The sequence below is a fragment of the Vipera ursinii genome, assembly GCF_947247035.1.
Source record: "Vipera ursinii genome assembly, chromosome: 1".
In the NCBI taxonomy this organism is placed as follows: Eukaryota; Metazoa; Chordata; class Lepidosauria; order Squamata; family Viperidae; genus Vipera; species Vipera ursinii.
In genome coordinates this window covers 122,049,765-122,073,691 of record NC_139512.1, presented here as the reverse complement: position 1 = coordinate 122,073,691, position 23,927 = coordinate 122,049,765, and the positions used below count along the sequence as shown (strand labels likewise).

The 23,927-nt window shown below is 42.6% G+C and overlaps 1 protein-coding gene across 9 annotated transcripts in view; it reads right to left on the bottom strand.

The window, feature by feature from the left end:
• TNS1 (tensin 1) overlaps nucleotides 1-23,927 on the bottom strand; it is a 402,998-nt gene that overhangs the window by 258,485 nt on the left and 120,586 nt on the right. For all 9 annotated transcript variants that reach the window (XM_083349831.1, XM_083349836.1, XM_083349838.1 and 6 more), the window contains exon 2: nucleotides 9,822-9,936. In XM_083349831.1, the coding sequence (XP_083205957.1) occupies nucleotides 9,822-9,936 (115 nt within the window). The remainder of the gene's footprint in view (nucleotides 1-9,821; nucleotides 9,937-23,927) is intronic.

Below are 23,927 nucleotides of genomic sequence, written 5' to 3'. Positions count from 1 at the left end.
AAGAATTACATGGTGGAATACTTCCCAGTTATCATCCTTCCAGGAGTGATATGCAGTCAATTCCAGCTGGGAGAATTACAGAGCATGAAAACAGGGCACACAAAAGATCATGTTTAACTTAGCTAAGCTACTTTCTGTCCTGGATACTGATCTTTGTGGCTGGGATACTAAATTAAAACCTGCTACTTGTTTTGCCCCCTATTGAGCTAATTTAAGGGCTATTTACACTTCCATTGTACTGATAATGAGCCTGACTGGGTGGCCTTATTGCAGCCTTCCCCAATTTAATACCCTCCAGATGGATTGAGAATATAACTTGCTAAATTCTCCACCAGTATAGCCTGGCTAACCCATCTGTAGGACCCCAAGCCAGGAAGGCTGGCTCATTGTCACTGTTATATTCATCATATTGCTACAAGCTATAATGATGGCCACTAATAGAATCAACATTAAAATGGGATTCAACAGAGTCACAAAAGATAAGGTTTTCAGTGAGTGTGATTCTTGATCGCCTTGTACTATTTCACAGAAGGGAGGCAGCATACCTCTTGGAGGATAAGTTGGATAACTGTAGATCAGGGGTCCCCAAGCCCCGGTCCGTAAACCAGTACTGGGCCGTGGCATGCCAACAACCGGTCTGCACAAACAAGCAAAGCCCCATCCACGAGATGCAGGCAGCACACAAAACCACGCCCCCTCCGGTCTGTGGAAAAACCTCTCTCCATGAAATCTGTCCCTGGTGCCCAAAAGGTTGGGGACCTCTGCTGTAGATGATTCTTCTTGGGTCTTTTGTTTATAGAGAAGGTGTCTGCATGCCTTCAACTGAGATCTGACTCCTGTTGACTGCCTGGACTAGCTGCTGCATGTTTCTTCCTAGGGAAGGGGTAGGCAACCTTGGCTCTTTTATGACTCGTGGACTTCAACTCCCAGAATTCCTGGCTGGTTTAAGAATTCTGGGAGTTGAAGTCCACGAGTCATAAAAGAGCCAGGGATTGCCTACCCCTGTCCTAGGGCTAAGAGAGGGACAGACTGAAATTCACCCAGCTGGCTTCCTAGCTAAAACAAGATTAGAATTTATAGTCTCCCATTTCTAGCCTAATGCCTTAACCACTGTACCAAACTGGCTTTCCTCTTAGAGCAGACATGTCAAACACAAGGCCCGGGGGCCGGATGTGGCCCGCAAAGTGGTTTCATGTGGCCCGCGAAGCCATTCTGGAAACAGTGAGGGAACGGCCCCCACTGCCTTAGCCCTGGCCCAGAGACCCTCCTTCTGCCAGAGACCCCCAGATCTGTCCCACTCCTGCCCAGGCCCCCATAGGCACCCTTGATACGAACGATGTAGAGCTAGCCACGCCCACCCAGTAGGCCATACGCACTCTGGCCACGCCCACCCAGGCCACATTCACCCGGCCCCCTGAGGGCAACCGCAATGCTGATGCGGCCCTCAATGAAATTAAGTTTGACACCCCTGTCTTAGAGATTATTGTGACAAATATAGTACTAGATTTGACAGACTTTAGGTTTGAGAGACTTAAAAGGGTTTTTTTTAATCCAGCTGTCCAAGTGCTTTGGGCCCTATTGTTTTACATTTTATCACCCAGATCTGTTTAGAAAGTGTGCAAAGTAACAAAGGGAACACTGACTCTTTGCATACAATCTGAATAGGGGAAGGCCATGCCCTAAATAAAGTTGCAATCTCGTCTATTAAGTTCGGCAAATTATAAACCTTACAAGTCAACTCTTTACCAGCCTAGTGTTTTAAATGATGTACTGTGTTCACACTGTTTTTATCTGGATCTAGTTTAAGCATCAGTAGAATCAGAGATAGGATAAGGATTAAGTTTCCCACACAGAACATGACTTGTTAACAAGAATCATACTGTGTGTTTGGGACTTTATAAAGTTTCTTAGATGGGCAAATGCAGACTTAAGAGAATAAATTTTACTGGTGGGTGAGGGTGCTGATTTCACATCTACGGTAATGTAAAAAATGGAGCAGACAGAGAACTGTTCATTAGGAGCATTTTACCATTAGCATTTCAAACAGGCAATGACATCCTAAACAAATTAGGGTATGTGCTGGAAATGATGTTTATTTAGAAGGTCTGTGAAATAAGACAGGCATATGGTTGATGAAACACAGTAGGTTAATTCATACCCCCAGTTCTTTTCTAAGAATGTTGCCAAATCTTGAATATTCTGCTGTTTGCTTTGAAATGACACTCAGGAATGAGAATAGGATACAATCTGCCCTCGGACTCATTCTATATCCTTGGCCTATTCAGACACAATTTCTCACATGCATACAACTTTAGTACATCCACAGCAGAAGTTCCATGTGGCCCACAAGTTGACTGCATGCTAAAAAAAAAGTAAGATGTACATCTATTTTGCTGTGTATACTGCAGCAGGAAATCTCAGCTGATTGCAGGATGTTGTATATCTTCTACAAACAGACATAAGTCTATTTCATTGTAGAAATTTGTCTCCCTTACTGGCTTTACACACAGCTGCAGTTTGCACGCCAAGGATAGATAAACGTTTGCTGAAATGACAGGCATGTAAGACGTTGGTAGAAATATAGCCACCGGATTTGTATATAAGCCAAAATTCAAGCTAGAGTGGAGGTTTTGAAAAGCAATGAAATGTTAAAAAATACTGAAGTGTAAAGATGTGAATAATAGCCATGGTCATTATTGAACAGCACAGGCCAAAACACTATTCCAGATTGGTTCAAACTTCTGGAAAGGCATTAAAAACTTTAGCTGATGGCATGCCAAAAAATAAGTTGGAGCTTTTTGTATTTGAAAATAGTATTATATTCAAGAAGCTTGACTAATTTTTGTTTAGTTTCTTTTATGCCAGATATTTATTTATTTATACGATGCCTCTTCCAAGAACTCGTGGAAAGAGACCTTTAATTTTTCATATTTTTGAATGAATGTGAATTATCTATGAAATTGGGGTTTTTTTCCCCACAAGACATATACAGATTACAAATATATACTGCATTTAGTTTCTTATTCAGAAAACTTTATGTGGTTCACTTTGCCCTCCCATTACACTAGAAATGTAAACATGAACTATGTATATATGTGAACATCTTTCTTGATAATGTTTGATAACATAGCCAATCAGGCTATTGCAAATAAGGGTCTAAATACTTTCCCATTCAGTGCACAACCCTAGCTTGATAGATTTGCACTTAATAATCAAATATTTGAAAAACAGATGGGCATTGTCCCTGATAGCAATAACTCCCTAATTTAATTTAAACATCCCCTTTTTGCAGTGTAATTATCCAACTTTACCCAATCTTTATTTTATTTTTTTATTTTAATTACATTTATATCCCGCCCTTCTCCGAAGACTCAGGGCGGCTTACAAGCTTAGCAGTAATCCCCTGTCCACCTATTGCCAAAAATTTGTTATCCTCCAAAATTTCAGAAAGGCAATCAACTCTATAACCAAAACTTTATGTTGTCTGCAAGGGGCCACTCCTAGTCTTTTCAACAATCAGGCAATGACTGTAATTTTGTCTTCTTAACACAGCCTGTTTCTTTACCTTCATATATTTCATGAACAATCGGGGAATATCTACCTTTGAGACTAAGTCTGCTTTCTCATTAGTAATACACAGTCACCCAACTATTATCATGGTGTTCTAAAGCAGCGGCCCCCAACTTTTTGGGCACCAGGGACTAGTTCCGTGAAAAGAGATTTTTTTCGTGGCTCGGAGGGGGGGTTGTGTGCTGCCTGCATCCCGCGGATGGGGCTTCACTTGTTTGCACGGCCTGGTTTCTGTCATGCTGCGGACTGGTGCAGGTCCACGGACTGGGGGTTTGGGACCCCTGATCTAAAGCCTGTCTTCAATACTATCATGTTGTTTAGTGGTGACTGGGTAAAGTTTAAAAATGCTAAAAGTCATTAAGGAGAAAATAACTTCAGAAAAAAGAGTCTTATAGCTTACAGTATCCTCTTCCAAACCAATTATTACCCTGTCTTTGAGAGAAGGAAATAAACCAATTCTTCATCACTTTTTAACACAAGAGTACAAACTGGATGCTGTAAACTTTAGTTTCCATCAGCTCCACACAACATGGAAATGCTTGAAGCATCAGGAGTCACCAAATTACTGCTGCTTTTTCCTGTGATTTATGGCAGCTGTTTTTAAAAAACTTTACTTTTCTTCACTTTTTTGAATCTACAGATAACATTAAAAAATCACACATTACTTACATGATACAAAGCAATTACCATTTTCTCCATATGTGTGTGTGCTGTAATTTTCTCTCTGTGTGTATGTGCTGTAATTCACAAATTCTGGTTTAGACATCAGAGAATAGAAATAGAAAATCTGAATTTCATTGGGCATGAGAAATACGTCATTTTCAGTGTTTGATTACAGCTGCAGAAACACATGCTTCCTCTTTATTTTTGTAATTTTTTTTGTAGTATATCCTAAGGTTTACCACATTTTGAATGACCAACAACTCAACTTGGAAACCAACATTAATGCCATAACAATTCAGCATCTTCTGGGTCCACAGATTTCTGGCCAAAAATGTTACACAAGTCTGGTCTAGCAACAAATCAGGCATTTTTAAACAAGTCAGTAGTCATAAGCAACACCTACACAAATAAATACCTCATGTGACTGTATTAAATGTGAATCACATTTTTATAAGCTACTTCAGAGATTTGCAAGTTAGGTCTAAATGTTAGACTAACCACATGTAGAAATCCATTCGGTGGTGTTTATGTTCATCTATAATTTCTACCATGTGCTTCTAACATGTTAGATTTTTCAGTACCACCTCCCTCATTTGTGATCATTTAGTAGTACATTTTCCATTTGAAACATTTGTATTATATTCACAAAGAGACTAACTCTGAGTCCCATCACTTGTCTTGCCAAATAAGTTGGCTACATGTCTGGATATTATTTTCTATTTGCTTTTCTATGAGTATGCTACATCAATGCTGATTTTTTTTTTTTGGCTGCTGCTGCTGTTGATGGTACAAATGGACGTATTAGTTGAATTGTGCTCATTTCTCATTTCTCCATGTTCTCATTTTAAGTTTGTTCTGTCTCATCTCTACACTAGTTTGAGATTTTATAAAATTAGGCAGAAAAATGTACAGTTCCATTTTTTAAATTTGCAGTTTTAAAAATTAAAATTTCAAACTTTAAAGTTGCAAATTGCATACAGCATTCAGCAAGGATTAGGGCATATAACTGTAGTTCAATTAAAAATGCAGGCAAAATGGATTGGATAAACTTGCATTAATTGATAGAGGTAACATGCACTTAGCCGGATTTTGCTTTTTCATTTCTAGATGTACATTCTGAGCCATTCCCATAATTTCTATTATGATAAAAAGCAGATAAATAATCTGCTAAAAATCAATGCAGGGTCAGGTGTTTTGTTTTGTTTTTTTAAAAAGTATCATCTACTGTCCCATCATGCTACTTTTGCAGTCAGCTATGAATGGTGGGATATGAAATCCAACAATTCTGAAGTAAGCAAAATGGGGCATGTTAGTTACACTGCGGAAACAGTTGCAAGTCTATCCACATTTCTGATTATGCCAACTAATTGGAGTGAATTATTCAGCACATTGATCATGTCTAGATCTTCCTGGCAAGGGGGGGGAAAGATTGAACAAAATGTTTAAAAATTATCACTGTATTCCTTTAGGCACTTTTACTGCTGCAACTGTTAGCCAATTCATCAGCAATAACTGTACTTCATTCTCCTTCATTGGACTTCATTCATCCCACATTGCTGCACAAAGATAAAAATGTGAAAATGGTGGCATCTTGTGGCCAGCTGCTAAACTGATGAAGGTGGCGTCTTATGGCATCTTGAAAATTAACAATCTGATCACAGAAAAATCTATGGCACACAATTCACTTCTTTAGACTGAGAGCTATGATATTATTTTTATTAATTAATCTGTAAATCTCTAACAGGCTATTTTCCCCAAAATAAGACCAGGTCTCTTTTTTTCCTTCCAAAAGAGGCTCAAGGTCTTATTTTGGGAGGATGTCTTCCTCACCTCTGGCACCGACAGCCCCACCCAGCCGGTCCACTTCTTCTAGTGGCCAAAGGAGCAGCTTCATTCTGCAGCTGCATTCCGGCCTGCATTTTGCAGTCAGGCCTTTCCGGAAGGACTATGCGGCTGAGTACTGAGCTATGAATTCAATCCATACCTCGGTTCTCGACTGCAGAGGCCTTCCGGAAAGGCTATGATTGAGAAATGCAGACCTGACTGCAGAATACGCCACAGAAGAAGCGGGCTGGCGAGGAGAAGCCTGGCTGCAAGGTAAGTGGGTATAGGGTACGTGGGGCAGATCCACACCCCTACCCACACCCTAGCTTGATTTTTAAATGTATGCTCATGCCAAAACTAGGGCTTATGTTGGTGTAGGGCTTATATTAGGCCCACCCCCAAAAATCAAGCCAGGCTTATTTTCAGGGTAGGCCTTACTTTTAGGGAAACACGGTAGATGGCTACTTCTGGAAATGTCTTCTATGATTTCAATCCCCAGCTCCTCAAATGTTTTGTGAAGCTGCCCTATAATTCACTGCCTTCAAAACACGGAGAACCTTAGTGAAGTGAAGGAAAGGAGAAGGAATAGGACAAGAGGAAGCAAGCCATGGAGTGTTATGGCATAATAAGCTGATATAAGAAGAATAGACCCCCTTCCCCTAGTTCCAGTCTGCCAGCGGGTAACAGATTTCCCCCAACCCCTGCAGAATTGCAGTGCTATTTTTTTTTTTAAAAAAACCACAAATTCATTTTGCTGTAATTTCAATGGATCAATTCAGCTTTTGGACACAGAATCATGAGATTGCATGCTTTTGATCTTCCACAAAAGTCCTACATAGAAGTATTCTAACCTATTTTGGAAGGCATAAGAAGATATCTCAGGAAAATAGGAAATGAATTGGTTTATCTTTGCTCCCTGTCACCTAAGAATAACTTTCTGTAGCTACAGATGACTATTCAGTCAAAATTGTCACTGTGAACTTATCTCAAAGGTCATCTATACCATTTAACCGCAGACAAGCCCAGGTCTATGAACCTTTAACCAAGTTGGAGAACTGGAATGTTGTACAAATTAGTCAACCTAGTTAGAAGGAGGAATTATTAGAGGAAATCAACAGCCGAAGTATCTCTCTTCAGTCACAGCTGATAGTGTAGAGCAGGGGTGTCAAACTTCCAGCCCATGGGCTGGATGCATCATAGCAAAACCACACCCACCCCATTGCCGGCAACAGCAAAAAAAAGTCACGATATGTCACGACACGTCATATGACGTTACGAGTTTGACACCCCCGGCATAGAGGGTTAACTCTCTTGTTCAAATGCTGAAACAGAGATTATTTTTATTTTGTTTTTATTTTTATTCCATTTATATCCCGCCCTTCTCCGAAGACTCAGGGCGGCTTACAAGCTTAGCAGTAGCCTTCATTCTATGTATATGCCTGCTTATTAGGGCTTTCATACACCCCCCAAGCGGCATTATTACAAAGTCAGCTTAATTGCCCCCAACAACCTGGGTCCTCATTTTACCTACCTCGGAAGGATGGAAGGCTGAGTCAACCTTGAGCCTGGTGGGACTCGAACCTGCACTAATTGCAGGCAGCTGGTGTTACTTAAGGAGGCATTAGCCCACTGCTCCACCAAGGCTCTATGCCTGTCATAGCCTTGAAAAAACAAAGTGTACTAGAAATTCTGGCTCTGTGTTCTTTCAACGTTTCTCTGTTGTTGTGCAGTGAAGGCAGAAAACTAGAAGAAACTGGTGAACAGGAATCTCCATTGTTCTGTCCACCATAGAGCTATTCCAATGAGGCTGCCACAGATTATTCTTCCATTCTATGTTCTTCTTTTTTTAAAAAAGGATGTGATAGCTTCCCAGTCTTTTCCGTACTGAATGAATGGGAGTAAGATATTAACAATGATGATTCTTAGAATCAGAATCAGACACATGAGGGTAAGTCTTTACTTTGGAGGAGAGGCCAGTTCATTCAATTGTGTTTGATAAACGCAATCAGGGAAATTTACCATGCTCTTTTCTTCCTTATACAAAGAGGGAATGGAGTATTATTATTATTATTATTATTATTATTATTATTATTATTATTATTATTATTATTATTATTATTATTATTATTATTATTATTATTTGGATTTGTATACAGACCCTCTCCCGAAGGACTCGGGGCGGTGTACAGGGCAATTAAAACACTATATACAACACATAATATATAAAAATTAAAACAAGTAGCCCTGAACAATAAAACACATTCTAAAATTTAAAATTTAAAATTTAATCTAAAATCCCAGTATGACTTTGAAGAATAGGAGGAAGAACCAAAACCAAGGCAACAGTTTGAAACGCAGGGCTTATGAGAGTCCAGGCCAAGAAAAAACATCTCAGAGCAGCCTGTCCTTCATTCCCATGATGATAAAGGGAGGGAGGAAGCACTTTCAGTCTTTCAAGATTCTGTTGTTACAGCTATCACATCGAAAAATAGACCTGATCTAAATGGCATTAGTTTCTTAATGTAGGGCTGACTCTTCCACACAGAGAAAAGCCTTGGTGGAGCAGTGGGCTAATGCCTCCTTAAATAACACCAGCTGCCTGCAATTAGTGCAGGTTCGAGTCCCACCAGGCTCAAGGTTGACTCAGCCTTCCATCCTTCCGAGGTAGGTAAAATGAGGACCCAGATTTTTGGGGGCAATTAAGCTGACTTTGTAATAATGCCGCTTGGGGGGGGAGAAAGCCCTAATAAGCAGGCATATACATAGAATGAAGGCTATTGATTTGTGCTTTAGATTGTAAGCCGCCCTGAGTCTTTGGAGAAGGGTGGGATATAAATGGGATTTTAAAAAAAAGCAAAATCAACATTATTTTCATTGTAGGGCTGAAGAGGGAGGTAAAGGGGGGGGATCCCACACTACATGCACACTGCTACATTTTTAGCAATTCATCATGGAGCGAGTAGTCTAATATAGTTACTTGCTGGATCTCTAGGACATGTGGCTGAGAACAGAAGGACCTGAGAAAAGTCCTGCTCTGGATTACATCAAAGGCCATTTAAGCCACTGTTCTGCTCACACACTATCTGAGCAAATATCCATAAGAAGCCCACAAATGGGCTGTAAGTTCAAATGTAAGAGCTCTTGCATCCAGGTTTTCAGAAACATTTAGCCATAATCACTAGCATTCTCTGATTATATTAATCTACAATGGGAAATGGAGACATTTTTCTTTATTTCCATGCCGGGAGTATTTATCTGATGGGGGAGGACTAACATTGACTCACATGATTTTGCCAGTACAATTCTATAATTTGTTCTCTACCAGCAAACTACAAATAGTACTCGACTTATGACCACAACTGGAATGGAGTTTTGGTCATTAGTACTGTGGTCACTAAGCAAGTCATGATGTGACTGGATCCAATGTCACTAAAAATTTTATTGCAGTTGTTAAGCAAATCCAGCTTCCCCGCTTGACTTTGCTTGTCAGAAGTCAGCTGGGAAGGTTGCAAATTGTAATCCCGTGACCACAAGACACAGCCACCATTGTGTGAGCTGGCTGCCAAGCTCTCAAATGATGATCAGGTGACCTCAGGGGAGGTGTGACACTTGTAACTTCGAGGATAGGTAATAAGTCCCTTTTTTGTCAAGGTCATCATAACTTCAAATCATTATGAAATGAACCATTATAAGTCGAGGACAACCTGTAGTTATATTTTGTATGGAAGCTTGAACTTTGCCCTCCCATAACCACCATCACTCACCTCGGCAGGTACTACCTTCCCGGGTAATTGCCTGACGACATATCCCGCATGGTTTTACTTTCTTGAAATTCTTTACTTTGAAAGTGTGGGACGTGGATGCTTCCAGGTCCTGAGGCTGCAGGAAAGAAATACAATATTGTCAGGAAAAAAAATGTACTTCACCTTTAAATCAAAGTGCGGATTAAAAATTAAGCCAGAATCAGGAAGGATGTAGACAAATCTCCAGATGATTCCTAGCAGATTAGCAATGTCCAAGTTGATAAAAATCAAAAAAGTATCGGGGCTGGGATGCGAACAGGTTCACCTCTCAAAAGCTATATTTGCGGCCTTCTGTTCTGATTCTAAAAATGAATGTGGACTACATCAGGACTTAGACTTTGTTCCTTGTTTTCATATCTGTCTTGTTCAATCACTACCATATTTCCTATGTGGTTTCTCTTTGGGAAACAATTATTTATTTATTATATTTATAACCTGCCTTTCCTCCAAGAAGCAGAGGACTTACTTTAAAGGTAAAGGTAAAGGTTCCCCCGCACATGTGTGCTAGTCGTTTCCGACTCTAGGGGCCAGTGCTCATCTCCGTTTCAAAGCCGAAGAGCCAGCGCTTGTCCGAGGACGTCTCCGTGATCATGTGGCCGGCATGACTAGACACCAAAGGTGCACGGAACGCTGTTACCTTCCCACCGTAGTGGTCCCTATTTTTCTACTTGCATTTTTACATGCTTTCAAACTGCTAGGTTGGCAGAAGCTGGGACGAGTAACAGGCGCTCTCACTCTGTTACGCGGCACTCGGGATTCGACCCGCCAAACTGCCGACCTTCTGATCGACAAGCTCAGCGTCCTAACCCACTGAGCCACTGCGTCCCATAGTACATATATACATCCCCACTAATACAACCCTGTAAGGTAGGTTGGCTGAATGCACATAATGGGCCAAGAACGTACCCATGATGGATTTGTACAGTCCCAGGGTAATCCTTTAATTATTACACCACACTAGGTCCCAGGTCCCATGCAAACCAGCGTTTGCATTTCCTGCGTAGGATGAGGAGAGCACATCTCTCTCCTTCTGTCCTGGCCACTTTTTACAGAGGCACAATTGAGAGCATTTTAACAAACTGCATCACTGTCAGGTTTTGTGGCAGCAGTGCCTCAGATAGAAAGTCCATACAGAGAATGGTAAGGGCAGCCGAGAAGATCATAGGAAGTCCACTTCCCATTATTCAGGACACTGCTTATAAGCGTTATGTGCGTAGAGCTCGAAGCATTGTTAGAGACCCCACTTACCCACTTTACGGTCTGTTTCTGTTGCTCCCCTCTGAGAGGAGGTTCCAAAGTATGTCAAGCAGGACTGCCAGTTTCTGTAACAGCTTTGTTCCCTATGCCATCCGTCTGGTAAACTTGCAAGATTTGTTTTTCTCGCCATATACATGTATACATCTGAACTAGACTTTGTTGTTTCTCTGTATCATAGAACAGGGGTTCTGTTTGGTTCGAATTGACGAGGACTCAGAGTGGTTAACACTGAACGAGTTTATTGAATACACAAAGTCAACTGTCAACTGTCAAATGTTGCAACCCTTTTATAGAGAAAGCGTTTGAACTGTAACCAATACAAGCAGTCTGTTTTCCCGCTCCTTGGTTGTGGCGTCCAATGATTGCACCTTATTTTCCCGCTTTAAACCTTGCAAAGCTGCACTGTGTTTGCAATCTCTTCCATGGCTTATTGCTAACTATTTACATACACAACACCCCTTACCCCCCAGTTGGTGTCATTTCTTTACAAAATCCATTAGGTATTTTGGTGGCCTATGTATTCTGGACGGGTATCTGTTACTTTGGCTATTAGGGACCCTTCTTCCTGGTTGACTGCTTGGCTGCTGGTTACTATGCTGGTTACTACTAGACCTGGGCTCTGGGTTACTGGCTTCAGATGTACTGCCTTGTGTATTAGGTTGTGTTTGGGATTCAGTGGTCACTGGCCTACTTCGCAGGGGTATTTCCCAATCAATTGGACTGAATTGTTGTTGTTGGGCATCAGGGAATGTGTCATCTTGCCCAACCTCTACACCGCTTTCTGGCCTAATGTTGTCTGTACTGTTTCCCCTTACTGAGCTTTGGTCCCCCTCAGCAGGCACACACCCACTAGATCTTTTCCTCAGCTGGTCTATGTGTCTTTTACAGATCCTATTCCCTTCCCCCTCAATGATGTATGATAGGGGACCTAAGATTTCAGTTACCACCCCTGGAATCCATTTGTCCCCTTGGGCGTAGTTCCTGGCCCAAATCAAGTCCCCCACTTCAAATGTTCTGTTAGGAATGTCTAATTCAATGTTTGGTTGGAGTCTGTCAGGGTGTAGTCTGTCCAACTTGGTCAAAATTTTCCTGCCCCACCTCATTTCAGCTGGACTTTTCCCTGTAGCCGAACAAGGGGTTGTGTGCTGAGCCAACAAGAACTCAGCTAGTCTCTGATGCCAGTCACCTCGAATGATTCTTTTAAGCGCGTCCTTCGTGGTCCTCACATTCCTTTCAGCCAATCCGTTGGTGGAGGGGTGGAAGGGTGCAGAAGTCTTATGCTTAATTGAGTTGGCCTTGAGGAAATCCTGAAATTCAATAGATGTGAATTGTGGCCCGTTATCAGACACTATTAAATCCGGCAACCCATGAGTGGCAAAGAGGCCCCTTAATGCCTGTATTGTTCTGCCTGCCGTTACTGAACTGACCGGTACTACTTCTAGCCATCTAGAGTAGCTGTCGACCACTACAAGGAACGTTAACCCCTGGAAAGGTCCAGCGAAGTCAATATGAATCCTGGACCAAGGATTCCTAGCTAGCTCCCATTTATGTGTGCGGATGTGTTGTTGCTCAGGCCTGGAACGTTGGCACAGATGGCAATTGGCAACGCATTCCTCAATGTCGTGGTCCAATCCTGGCCACCACAAGTGACTCCTAGCCAGGGCCTTCATCCTTACTATTCCGGGGTGTCCCTCATGCAATTCAAATAGAATAGCTGATTTGTGGATTTCTGGAATTACTACACGAGTTCCCCAGAGTAAGCAACCCATATGAACTGATAGTTCATCTTTCCTTCTGAAAAATGGACTGTATTTTACGTCCGGGTTGGCGTTGGGCCAACCGCTCATGACCCAGGCCATTACTCTCCTTAAGATGAGGTCCTTATTGGTTGCCTCAGCTATGTCTTTAGCAGTTAGGGGCAGATCAGGAATATCTTGTAGGGACATTACTTGTCCCACTGGGGCAGGGTCCTCCTCTGTTGTGCTAAGGGGCAATCTGCTAAGAGCGTCTGCGTGACCCATGTCCTTACCTGGTCGGTATTGGAGGGAAAATGAATATGCTGAGAGGAAAATGGACCATCTCAGCATCCTGGGAGACATAATTTGGGGAGTCTGTTTATCTGTGGTAAACAGTCCCAGCAGGGGTTTGTGGTCTGTCAGTATTGTAAAGTTCCTGCCATACAGGTAGTCGTGGAACTTTTTAACTCCTGCCACTATGGCTAAAGCTTCCCGGTCTATTTGAGCATAGTTCCGCTCTGCCTTGGTTAGTGTGCGGGAGTAGTAAGCAATGGGTCTTTGCATTCCCTGGGTGTCTAAATGGCTGATTACTGCCCCAACGCCATAAGGCGAAGCATCGCACGCCAGGTAGATTGGTCTGTTTTCTATAAAGTGGGTTACAGTTGAGCTACTGGAAAGGATGTCTTTTAAGGTCTGGAAACTCGCTTTGTGCTTGTCTTGCCAATGCCAAGGGGTCTTCTTATCTAAAAGCCTGTGCAGTGGTTCTGCAATGGCAGCCTTATGTGGCACAAAAGTGTGATAAAAATTTACCAAGCCTAGGAAGGCCTGTAGCTCAGCCTTGTTCCTTGGTTCAGGAGCCCCTTTTATTGCTTTAATTTTTTCAGGGGTAGGGTGGACTCCGCTTTTGTCAATCCTGAACCCCAAAAAATCAGTGGATTTAACCCCTATGCTACATTTTTCCTTTTTTAATTTTAATCCAGCCTTTCTAAATCTACCCAGTACCTGTTCCAGCCGCTCTACTAACATTCCTTCATCTTTTCCAGCTATTAGGACATCATCAAAGTAAGGGCATACTCCAGGTATGCCCTTTAAGGTCCTCTCCATCACTTCTTGGAAGATGCCTGGAGCAGCTGCAATTCCAAATTGCAGTCTGTGGACTCGGAACGCCCCCTTGTGGGTAACAATTGTCTGTGCCTCTGCAGCCTCTTTGGAAACAGTCAACTGTAAGTACGCATGCGCCAAGTCGAGCTTGGCGAAGATGGCGGCGTCCTGGATCGTGGCGAGGACCTGCTTCACCGTCGGGACCGGGTAAGCATGCTTCTTCATTCCAATGTTGAGGGTCGCTTTGTAGTCGGCGCAGATCCTCACATCCCCATTGGGTTTGAGGGGTGTGACGATCGGCGTCTCCCACAAACCGCCCTCAACAGGTTCTAAAACTCCGAGGCCTACAAGCCGGTCGAGCTCGGCCTCGATTTTTTCTTTTAAGGCAAAAGGTACCCTCCGGGCCTTTAGCCTGATTGGATTTACTGAGGGGTCTAGGTTAAAATTAATGGGGGGCCCTTTGTACTTGCCTAGAGATCCATCGAATACGTCTGCAAATTCTTTGCAGATGGATTCGAGGGTCTTATTTCTGATCACTGAATTTATTCCCCCTATCCAAATTCCCAGGGCAGGAAACCAATTAAGCCCTATTAAGCTGGTCCTATTCTCCTCCGTAACTATCAAATCTAAGACCCCCTTAAACCCCTTAAAGTTTACTCTAAGGCTGGTCTTTCCTTTTACGATTATTGGACTTTTTTGGAAGTCCATTAATTGAATATTTGTTGGACTAAGTGGAATTTTTTTTCCACTTAGTTGTTCGATTTTCTCAAGGGTTTCAGTGGAAATTATCGACACTGAAGCCCCTGAGTCGATTTCCATTCTGCAAGGGACCCCTTGCAGAAGGACTGTGATTTTTAATTTTCCGTCCGGAAAATTGTGCCCCCTTCCCCGCCTTCTCCGATTGACTCGGGCCACCTCCCTTAGGGTTGGAAATTTCACCCGGGATCTAGGGGTCTCCTTGCCACTAGCATTGGGGGTTACCTTACCCTCTGGCCACACATCGACTTCGTTCAGACGGGAGTCCCGGACGCGGTTTCTGCAGATGGCCTGGATGTGGCCGGTCTTGCCACAAGCCCTGCACTTGGCGGTGCGGAATCGGCAGGAAGCGCGGGGATGGTTGCCGCCACAGCTGCCACATCGGTTCTGGGTGTCGTTGTCGCGCGGTCTGGTTGCGGTGTCCCGCCACGGTCGTTGTGCCCCGGTCGGTGGTCTTTGCGGTGTTGCGGTTTGTTGCCGGCGGCCAGGTTCCGGCCCCTCGCTTCTGAGTTGTCTTGGTGCCATCTTCCCGAATCGCCTGGAGACTTTGGCGATCTCTTCCTCCCACTGCTGGTCCACCTCCCCGCAGTCCACATAGCCCTCTTGGTTAATTTCGGGTGCTGCCGCCATGCTACTGCGGGGGGGGGGTCGCGATACCCGGTTGACTCATACGTTAGGAGTTCGTCGAGCACTTCCTGTAAATCGCCGGTAGGTTTGGCGATTATTCTATTTTGTAATTGTTCATCACGTAAGCCCAGCACGACTCTGTCCCGAATTCTAATTTCTAAATTATCGTATTTGCAACGTACTGCGGCTTCCCTGACGGCAGCGACGAATTTCTGTATGGACTCCCCCGGTCTCTGATTTCTCTTCTCGAAGATGCGCCGCCAAAAGAGTTCGGACCTTCGGGGAGTAAAGTGAACCTTTAGTTTTGCGAGGAGGTCGGCATAGGGCACGCTGGAGACTGGTTGTGGCTGGCACAGCCCGACAGCAACTCTGTAGACCGGTGTGCCGCAAATTGTCAAAAGTGCCGCCGCTTTTTTCCGGTCGTCAGTGATTCCGTTCACTAACAGGAATCCTTCAACTTGACCGATGTATTCTTCCCAATCTTCGGGGAAGTTAGGGTCAAATTCCTTCAGTGACCCGATTTGCGCCATTCGGAGAATTTTTTTCCTATTCTGCCGCGGCCGCTCGGTTGACTGTGACTCGCTCGGAATTTGCCGCCTTCACGACAATTCTTCCTAATCTCTGGTCTTCTGTCAATCCCACCTTCGTCGCCAGTTGTTTGGTTCGAATTGACGAGGACTCAGAGTGGTTAACACTGAACGAGTTTATTGAATACACAAAATCAACTGTCAACTGTCAAATGTTGCAACCCTTTTATAGAGGAAGCATTTGAACTGTAGCCAATACAAGCAGTCTGTTTTCCCGCTCCTTGGTTGTGGCGTCCAATGATTGCACCTTATTTTCCCGCTTTAAACCTTGCAAAGCTGCACTGTGTTTGCAATCTCTTCCATGGCTTATTGCTAACTATTTACATACACAACAGGTTCCCAACCCCCGGTCCGTGGACTAGTACTGGGCTGTGGCATGCCAGCAACCAGTCCACACAAACAAGCAAAGCCCCATCTACGGGATGCAGGCAAGACACAAAACCACGCACCCTCCAGTCTGTGGAAAAACCTCTCTCCACAGAACCGGTCCCTGGTTGGGGACCTCTGTCATAGAATATATGTGGGTATATATAATTTTTTTGGTCATATTTATGTAGTGTATATTGGAGGTGGAGCGGGTGCAATTACATCTTTTTCTAGTAAGCTAATTCGTTAATTTGATTTTTAGTGAAAAGGCAGCACATGGAATGAAAAGTATTTGGCATTCCTTTGGATCTAACTAAAGGCATATTCCTCACTTAAGTATCAAATACCCAATTTTTCTTAAGAATTCAAATGCTGCAACTGTTGGTTGGCCAAATAAAAGTTCTGCCCTAATACAGATACATTTGATACAGATTTTCCAATTATATTAAGGAAGCATTTCCTTGCTGCACCACTGGGTGCCAGCATATCACACAAATACAGCAACAAAACAAGGTATGTTATTTGTTCACAATTTGCTGGTCAATGACAATAATAAATCTATCTACTATCAAGTGGTTCCCAGATACTGGGATAATCAACAAAAAAATAAGAACATTGTGACTTTTTATAGCAAACTCTTCTTTTGTAACTTTATGCTATTTAACTTTACTATTGTGTTTAGATCTTTTGCAGTGCAAAAATATATATCAACCTTTGGCACGTTGAAGGTAAGAAACGGAAAGAACAGACTGGGAAGAGCAGAAGAGGGAAATTCACAGGAAACTTCTCCAAGTTCAAATGTATTCATAAATGTTCACAGTTTTGTCTTAATTTGCATATTTCTCATTATAATATTATTTGATAGGGTAATAAGGAGAGCAGGCAAAATCTTAAAAGCATTTCCTTGTGGAATTGGGGCAATGTCTCTCTAGCTTCAGATATTTCAAAAACAGAATTTGAAATAGAAATTATTTTGAAGATTGCTTCACCTGACCACTCCCATTTCTTGCATGGGTAAACGGCATCGTTTTCATTAAATTAAAAAAAGCTGCACTGACTTTCTGTTAGCGGTATTCATCTGCTAGTCAACTATTTTTACCTATCCACAGATCAACCACATACCACAGCAGGGGTCTTCAAACTTGGCCTTTTTATGACTTGTGGACTTCAACTCCCAGAATTCCTCAGCCAGGCACGCTGGCTGAGGAATTCTGGGACTTGAAGTCCACAAGTCATAAAAGGGCCAGGTTTGAAGAACCCTGTACTAAAGCAAAAGGATCTGCATAAACAAGCAGCCTTCTAATTGGATTGCACATCCTTCTAGGGCTGCCTTAACCTAGTATGTTCTGCATGTGTTCAGGACTACCAAATTCTCAGCCACCAGTCAAGACTGAGCTAGCTGGACATTTTTGGGAGTTGTAGTCAAAGCAATATGAAGGAAGTTAGAGAAAGCTCCTTAAGGTCCACCTCTACATCTCATGTATCACATGCATGTCAGCCCTACTGAATTCCCAGAATCATTCTACAGATGTATGAATCTTGGTATGTGAAAGGACAAAATCCCACTTCTGGGACAAAACACTATAATACATTAGCTTGTGAACTACTCTCTGTTTATTTAGCATAGCTCACAGTGCTCTTTGGATGCTGGATTGTGGCTTTATCTACACACACCCCTCAAAAAAAGAAGCCTAAGAATTAAAACTGATAAACTATAGCTTTAAGACAGCAAAGTCATAGTTCAAAATTCATAATTCATGTTAACTAGATTGAACATACCACATATAACCACTTGTGGTCAGGAGGAGCCAGTGGTTTGCTTGCAGTTTAAAGACAAGCCTTGGTAAGTCATTAAATTATAGAGGAATTAAATGCAGAGGTTGAGAGAGACGGAGCCGAGAGAGGAATTACCTTCCTACTACTGGAATAATTTTTATAAGTGAATTGGCATGTCTTGCCAGAAAAAAAAGAGAATTGTTTTTTTAAAAATGGGAAAATGAAAAGTAAAGTTCAGAAGACAACCTCCTCATTGGTGATGTGAAAATTAAGAACAAATTTCATTATAAAATACCTGAGGAATTAAGACTTTGCAGCCAAGCAATGGAATAGAATACGATGGCCTTGCAAATTCCACATTTAATGACATCATTCATAGTTCATTCTCTTTTCTTCTATCTTTCCTAGTAAAAAGGAAGTTCCCTAGCATTCTCAATCCATCACAGAATCAGAGGTGGGGCTGCTTCCTCTTAAGTGGCAAGATTGGGTCAAGAAGAAGACTATTGTCTTTCAGGATTAGATAGTTGGAAAGGAAATCGATTCTGCATTCTGGCTGCTATCCCCTGGCCTCCCACTTCCAACCCTGCTCCCCAAAGGATTGGGACTGAAATAATACTTGTTAGTTCAATTGCTATTTATTGCCAGTCTCTTCTTCCATGTCTTCATCTAGTTTTGAATAACTAAGCCACTCTGTCCAGAAACAAATACTTTTCAGCCTCCGTTGCTCCATCTGACATAAAACATTCTTGCTGTTCTTGTTGTTATGTGAATGAGTCGGGAAGCTTTGCAAAGGGACCATCCATGGAAATATGAATGGTAGCTGACTGAATGCCTCAACTAAAGAGGACCACAGATTAACGTTGCTATGTTGTCATCTAGTCAAGGGTTGCTTCAGGTAAATGAATCCTGGTATTTACTCTCCATTAAAAGATGCCCTTTAAAATCAAGCTAGATTCAATCATGCAGTTTTCTTGTTAATGTGATGGGAGTTGATTTGCAATTGCCAATCTGGATTGCTGCCCTGAGCTTTCTTGGTGATCTTCCAAATATTAACCAAGACTTGCCCTGTTTAGCTTCCAAGTCTAAAACAGGATGGCCAAATACTGCCCTTTTAGTTTATTCATGGTTTGGTGCCTTCATTATGTCCACCTCACAGCAGTACTCTGCATTTCAGAGTCATGATCAGTAACTTGGATGACATCATTCCAGAAGGTGGTGCTTAAAGAGCACGGATCATTCTTAAGATGCAGGATTAAAATGTTTTATATTTCAATGACCTCTTGGATTATGACATACGATAAAGAAAATCTACAATCAGTTAACTTCCTTTTTATTATTCAAGCCTTAATAAAGCTTCCGAGAAAAGCTAAAGGAGAAGCAGCTTCCCCATACAAGCCCAGCCAAGCCAAGCATGCCAGTTAAAAAGTTTACTTGATCCTAAATTTTCTAGGCAGAGATGACCTCTGTTCCTTCCCCTCCCCAAGCTTCTACTATTTCTCATCCTATTAACCCCCAGGGAAAGTTGAATAGAGCAGGGGAGAAGGCTGTTTATTTAATTTGAACATGAAGAATGAAGCTTTGTCAGCCTGATAAATCCTATGTCTGGGTCCTGGGCTGCAACCACATTCCCCCTTCAAACTCCACTAACTCATGCTTCTCTCTCTCTCTCTCTCTCTCTCTCTCTCTCTCTCTCTCTCTCTCTCTCTCTCTCTCTCTCTCTCTCTCTCTCTCTCTCTCACACACACACACACACACACACACACACACACAGAGCTCTTCCAATAGACACTTAGATTAGATTAGATTTATTAAATTTATATGCCGCCCTTCTCCCTAAGGACTCAGGGCGGCTCACAACAAAAAATTTAAGAAACATGGAATACAAAATTTAAAAAAGAATTAAACAGTAAATGTAATAGATACATGACAATTTAACTCAATAAAAGCCATATTTAAAAAAACATAGTCAGTCCAGACCCGCTTGTTGGAATAACCAAGTCTTCAGGTCACGGCGGAAAGACCGAAGGTCAGGGGCCGTCCGCAGCTCCGGAGGCAGTTCATTCCAGAGGGTCGGTGCACCCACAGAGAAGGCTCTCCCCCTGGGGGTCACCAGACAGCATTGCCTGGCCGACGACACCCTGAGGAGGCCGACTCTGTGGGAGCGAACCGAGCGATGGGAGGTTGATAATGGCAGCAGGTGGTCTCGCAAGTACCCCGGGGCTAAGCCATGTAGGGCTTTAAAGGTTATTACCAGCACTTTGAATCGCACTTGGAGGGTAACTGGAAGCCAATGCAGCTCGCAGAGGAGTGGTGTAACATGGGAGTATCGAGATACTCCCATAAGCACCCGCACGGCCGCATTTTGCACCAGCTGAAGCCTCCGGGTGCTCTTCAAGGGCAGCCCCATGTAAAGAGCATTGCAGTAATCCAGGCGAGAAGTGACGACGGCATGGGTAACCATGCATAGGGCATCTCGGTCCAGAAAGGGGCGCAACTGGCGCACTAGGCGAACCTGTGCAAAGTCCCCCCTGGTCACGGCCGTTAGATGATCTTCCAAATTAAGCCAGGAGGACACCCAAGTTGCGGGCTTCCACTTCCACTGTTTGTTGTATTTCTTACACCACTTAAGGTAATACTATTTCAATATGACATTATAGAAATTGATTTCATATCCTGTGGTTTTCCCTTTTTTAAAAAAATGCAGCAGTGAGCCAATCTCCATTGTACAGGACGTAGATTTGGCCTCCCGATTCAAATCCGAAGAGTAGAGACTTAGGGCTCTTCTCTCTCCCCGCCCCCCGCCCCCAAATATACATAGCAAGATAGGCAATGCCCTGCTGGATTGGACCCTTGGCCCATCTAGTCCAGCAGTCTATTCTCCCACCGGCCAATCAGCTGCACAAGGAAGCCCACTTGCACCCTGGTCACTGTATTTTTCTGCCACCTCATGTTATTACTTTCATCTCGACCCCTTCATTTTGTCCCCAACCCACAAGGACACAGTCATCTTTAAGTCATCTTGAGCTGTTCCAGTTTTAAAGTAGTGGTTTTCCCCTCTTTTCCTTATGCAATTCTGGCCATGAATACTATCTGGCATGTTTCACTAACAATGTGATTGGTGTCATGGTCAATAGTTGGAATCTGCCCAGCTGCTCCTGGCTGTTTCAGGATGGGGGTGGGGAGAATATCTTTTCTACAAGAGGTATCTATGCACGTAATGTCTGACCATCATTTCTTAAGTTGGCTCCTTATAAACATTACTTTTGCATTCTTTTAGAAGAATGCTAGATCCATGTTCAGAAACTGGCTCATTGACAAACCACAAGTACAAAAAAAGAGTTGCCTCAAGCATATGATTTGTCATCTACTGCAACATGCAGTGTAAGAACTGTAACAGCCTTTACATTTCTGGCAGAAGACTGGCAGAGAGCACCAATGAACACCAACCAGCAGTCAGAAGGAAGGCACAATGAAAACTCCTTGATCTCATAAGACATAAGACTCAACCATAGTTTCAACTGGGAAACTATGAGCATCTTAAACCAAGCTAAATCCAAAAATGCTAGGAAATTCCAGGGAGTCTGGCATTCAGACAAATCAGCTATCAATAGACATATGGAGATAAACCACATTTACACACTATTCAAAAGAGGCAATAAAAAATCTAAGAAGGAAACAAAAAGACCAGAACTCATCCTCTCCAGAAGCCTACACCCAGATAAGCAGGAATAAACACCAGAGAAACAATCAAACGGAAAATAATATCCTAATCAAAGAACTATTAGGGAGAAAACCACACCCTCACAAACACTGGTAGGGCAAGATATGGCAAACGCCACATTCACTAACACTGATGTTACCTAATCAGCTGATGAAAGCTCTGCAAGCAAGCAGCCAAGCTCAGATAGCACCAAAGACTTTGTTTGTCTTATTTCTTCATTGAATAGGGATCACAATAAACCCAGTTTATACCAGCATATTTTTCTGCTATCTCAAGAACTGATGGATAGTATTTTGACATGCTCCATAATTTATTTATTTATTTAGCGTATGGCTGGTCACACACAGAATTAAAAGCACTTCATATTTACAAGTTAGAACAGTTCAAACAATTTTTTTTTAAAAAGAAGCAATTATAAAACCCAAGAGGAAAACAGAAATAACATTTCAGAGTTTAATGTCGAGTTTGGAGATCCAGTCAGTAGCTGCCGTTGTTACGCAGAGGAAGTCCTTAAAATCTCCTGGGTATCTTCTATTAGTGCATTCCCTCACTATATGTTGGATAGTCTGTCAGGGAGCCCCGCAATCACATTGTGCTGAAGGTGTCTTTCCCCATTTATACAGAGAATCAGCACACACCCCATGAGTCGTTCTAATTCTATTGTATGTCACCCATATGTGTCGGGGTAGATTAAATCCTGGAGGTATACTATTAGGATTAATATGCTCAGAAATATCTTGGGAGGTATAGCTACTCCATGCTTCCATCCACTTTTGTATAGTGCTCTGATGTTCGGCCAGCAGCTTAAGCGCTGTGAGGAGTGGTGGATTTCTTGACTTTAATCGACATCTTAAGAGATCAGAGGTATAGGCATGAATAGGTAGAGAGGAGTTTAGCAGGATCTTACTATACTCCCGAATGAGAGCTTCTTGTCGTCGTAAGTGCGGGGGAGCTATGTGGCTAAGAACTGGTAGCCAGTGAATAGGTGTAGATTTTATGCACCCAGTAATTAATCTCATTGTATGGTTGAGTTGAACATCAACAAGTCTTGTATGTGAGCTGTTTATCCATACAGGTGCGCAGTATTCCGCTCCAGAGTAGCAAAGCCCAAGGGCTGCGCATCGAAGAGTTGGAGCTGAAGCTCCCCAAGTTGTTCCGCATAGTTTTTGCAGAATGTTGTTTCTGCTGTTAACCTTGGCAGCCATATTCTGAATATGTTTTTTAAAAGACAGGGTCCTGTCTAAGGTGACCCCCAGATATTTTGGAGTTGCTTCATATGGGAGCAATTTGTTATTTAGGTATACATTGAGTTCTCCTTTTGCCAGTTTATTATTAAGGTGGAAACATGATGTGACTGTCTTACTTACGCTTGGAATTAACCTCCATTGGTGGAAGTATGTGCTCAGAGTTGTAAGGTCAGCTGTAAGTACACCTTCTGTAACTTCGATGTCCTTGTGGCTATATGCTAATGCCAAGTCATCAACGTAAGAGAACTTTGTTGATAGCGTGGGTGGTATATCGGATATATATAAGTTGAATAAGGATGGGGCTAATACAGAGCCCTGAGGGAGTCCATTATTCAGATGTCTTTGCTTACTAATTTTATTGCCCATGATGACTTGAAAGGTCCTTGCTGAGAGCATGTTATTTATTAGGCGGCCCATGGTCCTACAAGGGACAGCGTGGAGGAATTTGCTTAATAGACCATCCCTTCATGGTATGCGGCTGTGAGATCCACAAATACAACAGATGTTTTCAATTTATTCTGATAGCTGCTTTCAATGTGCTAGTAAGACTAAGGACTTGATCGGCACAGCTCCGATAAGATCTAAACCCAGCCTGTTCAATCGGTATTTGTTCGTTAATTTTCTGTCCAATTCTGTTAAGTATCAACCTTTCAAGTAGTTTATAACAAACACTTAACAGAGCAATGGGGCGATAGTTTTCTGGCTTGTTGCTTTCTTTTCCAGGTTTTAATATGCCGATTACCTTGGTTCTCTTAAATTCTGGAGGGAGCTTACTGGAAGTTAGGATATCTGTGTAGAATTTTGCCAGCCATTCTCTTGTGCGAGGCCCTGAATGGATGATAAATTCAGGCATTACTCCATCAAAACCAGGAGATTTTCCAGTTTTGACATTC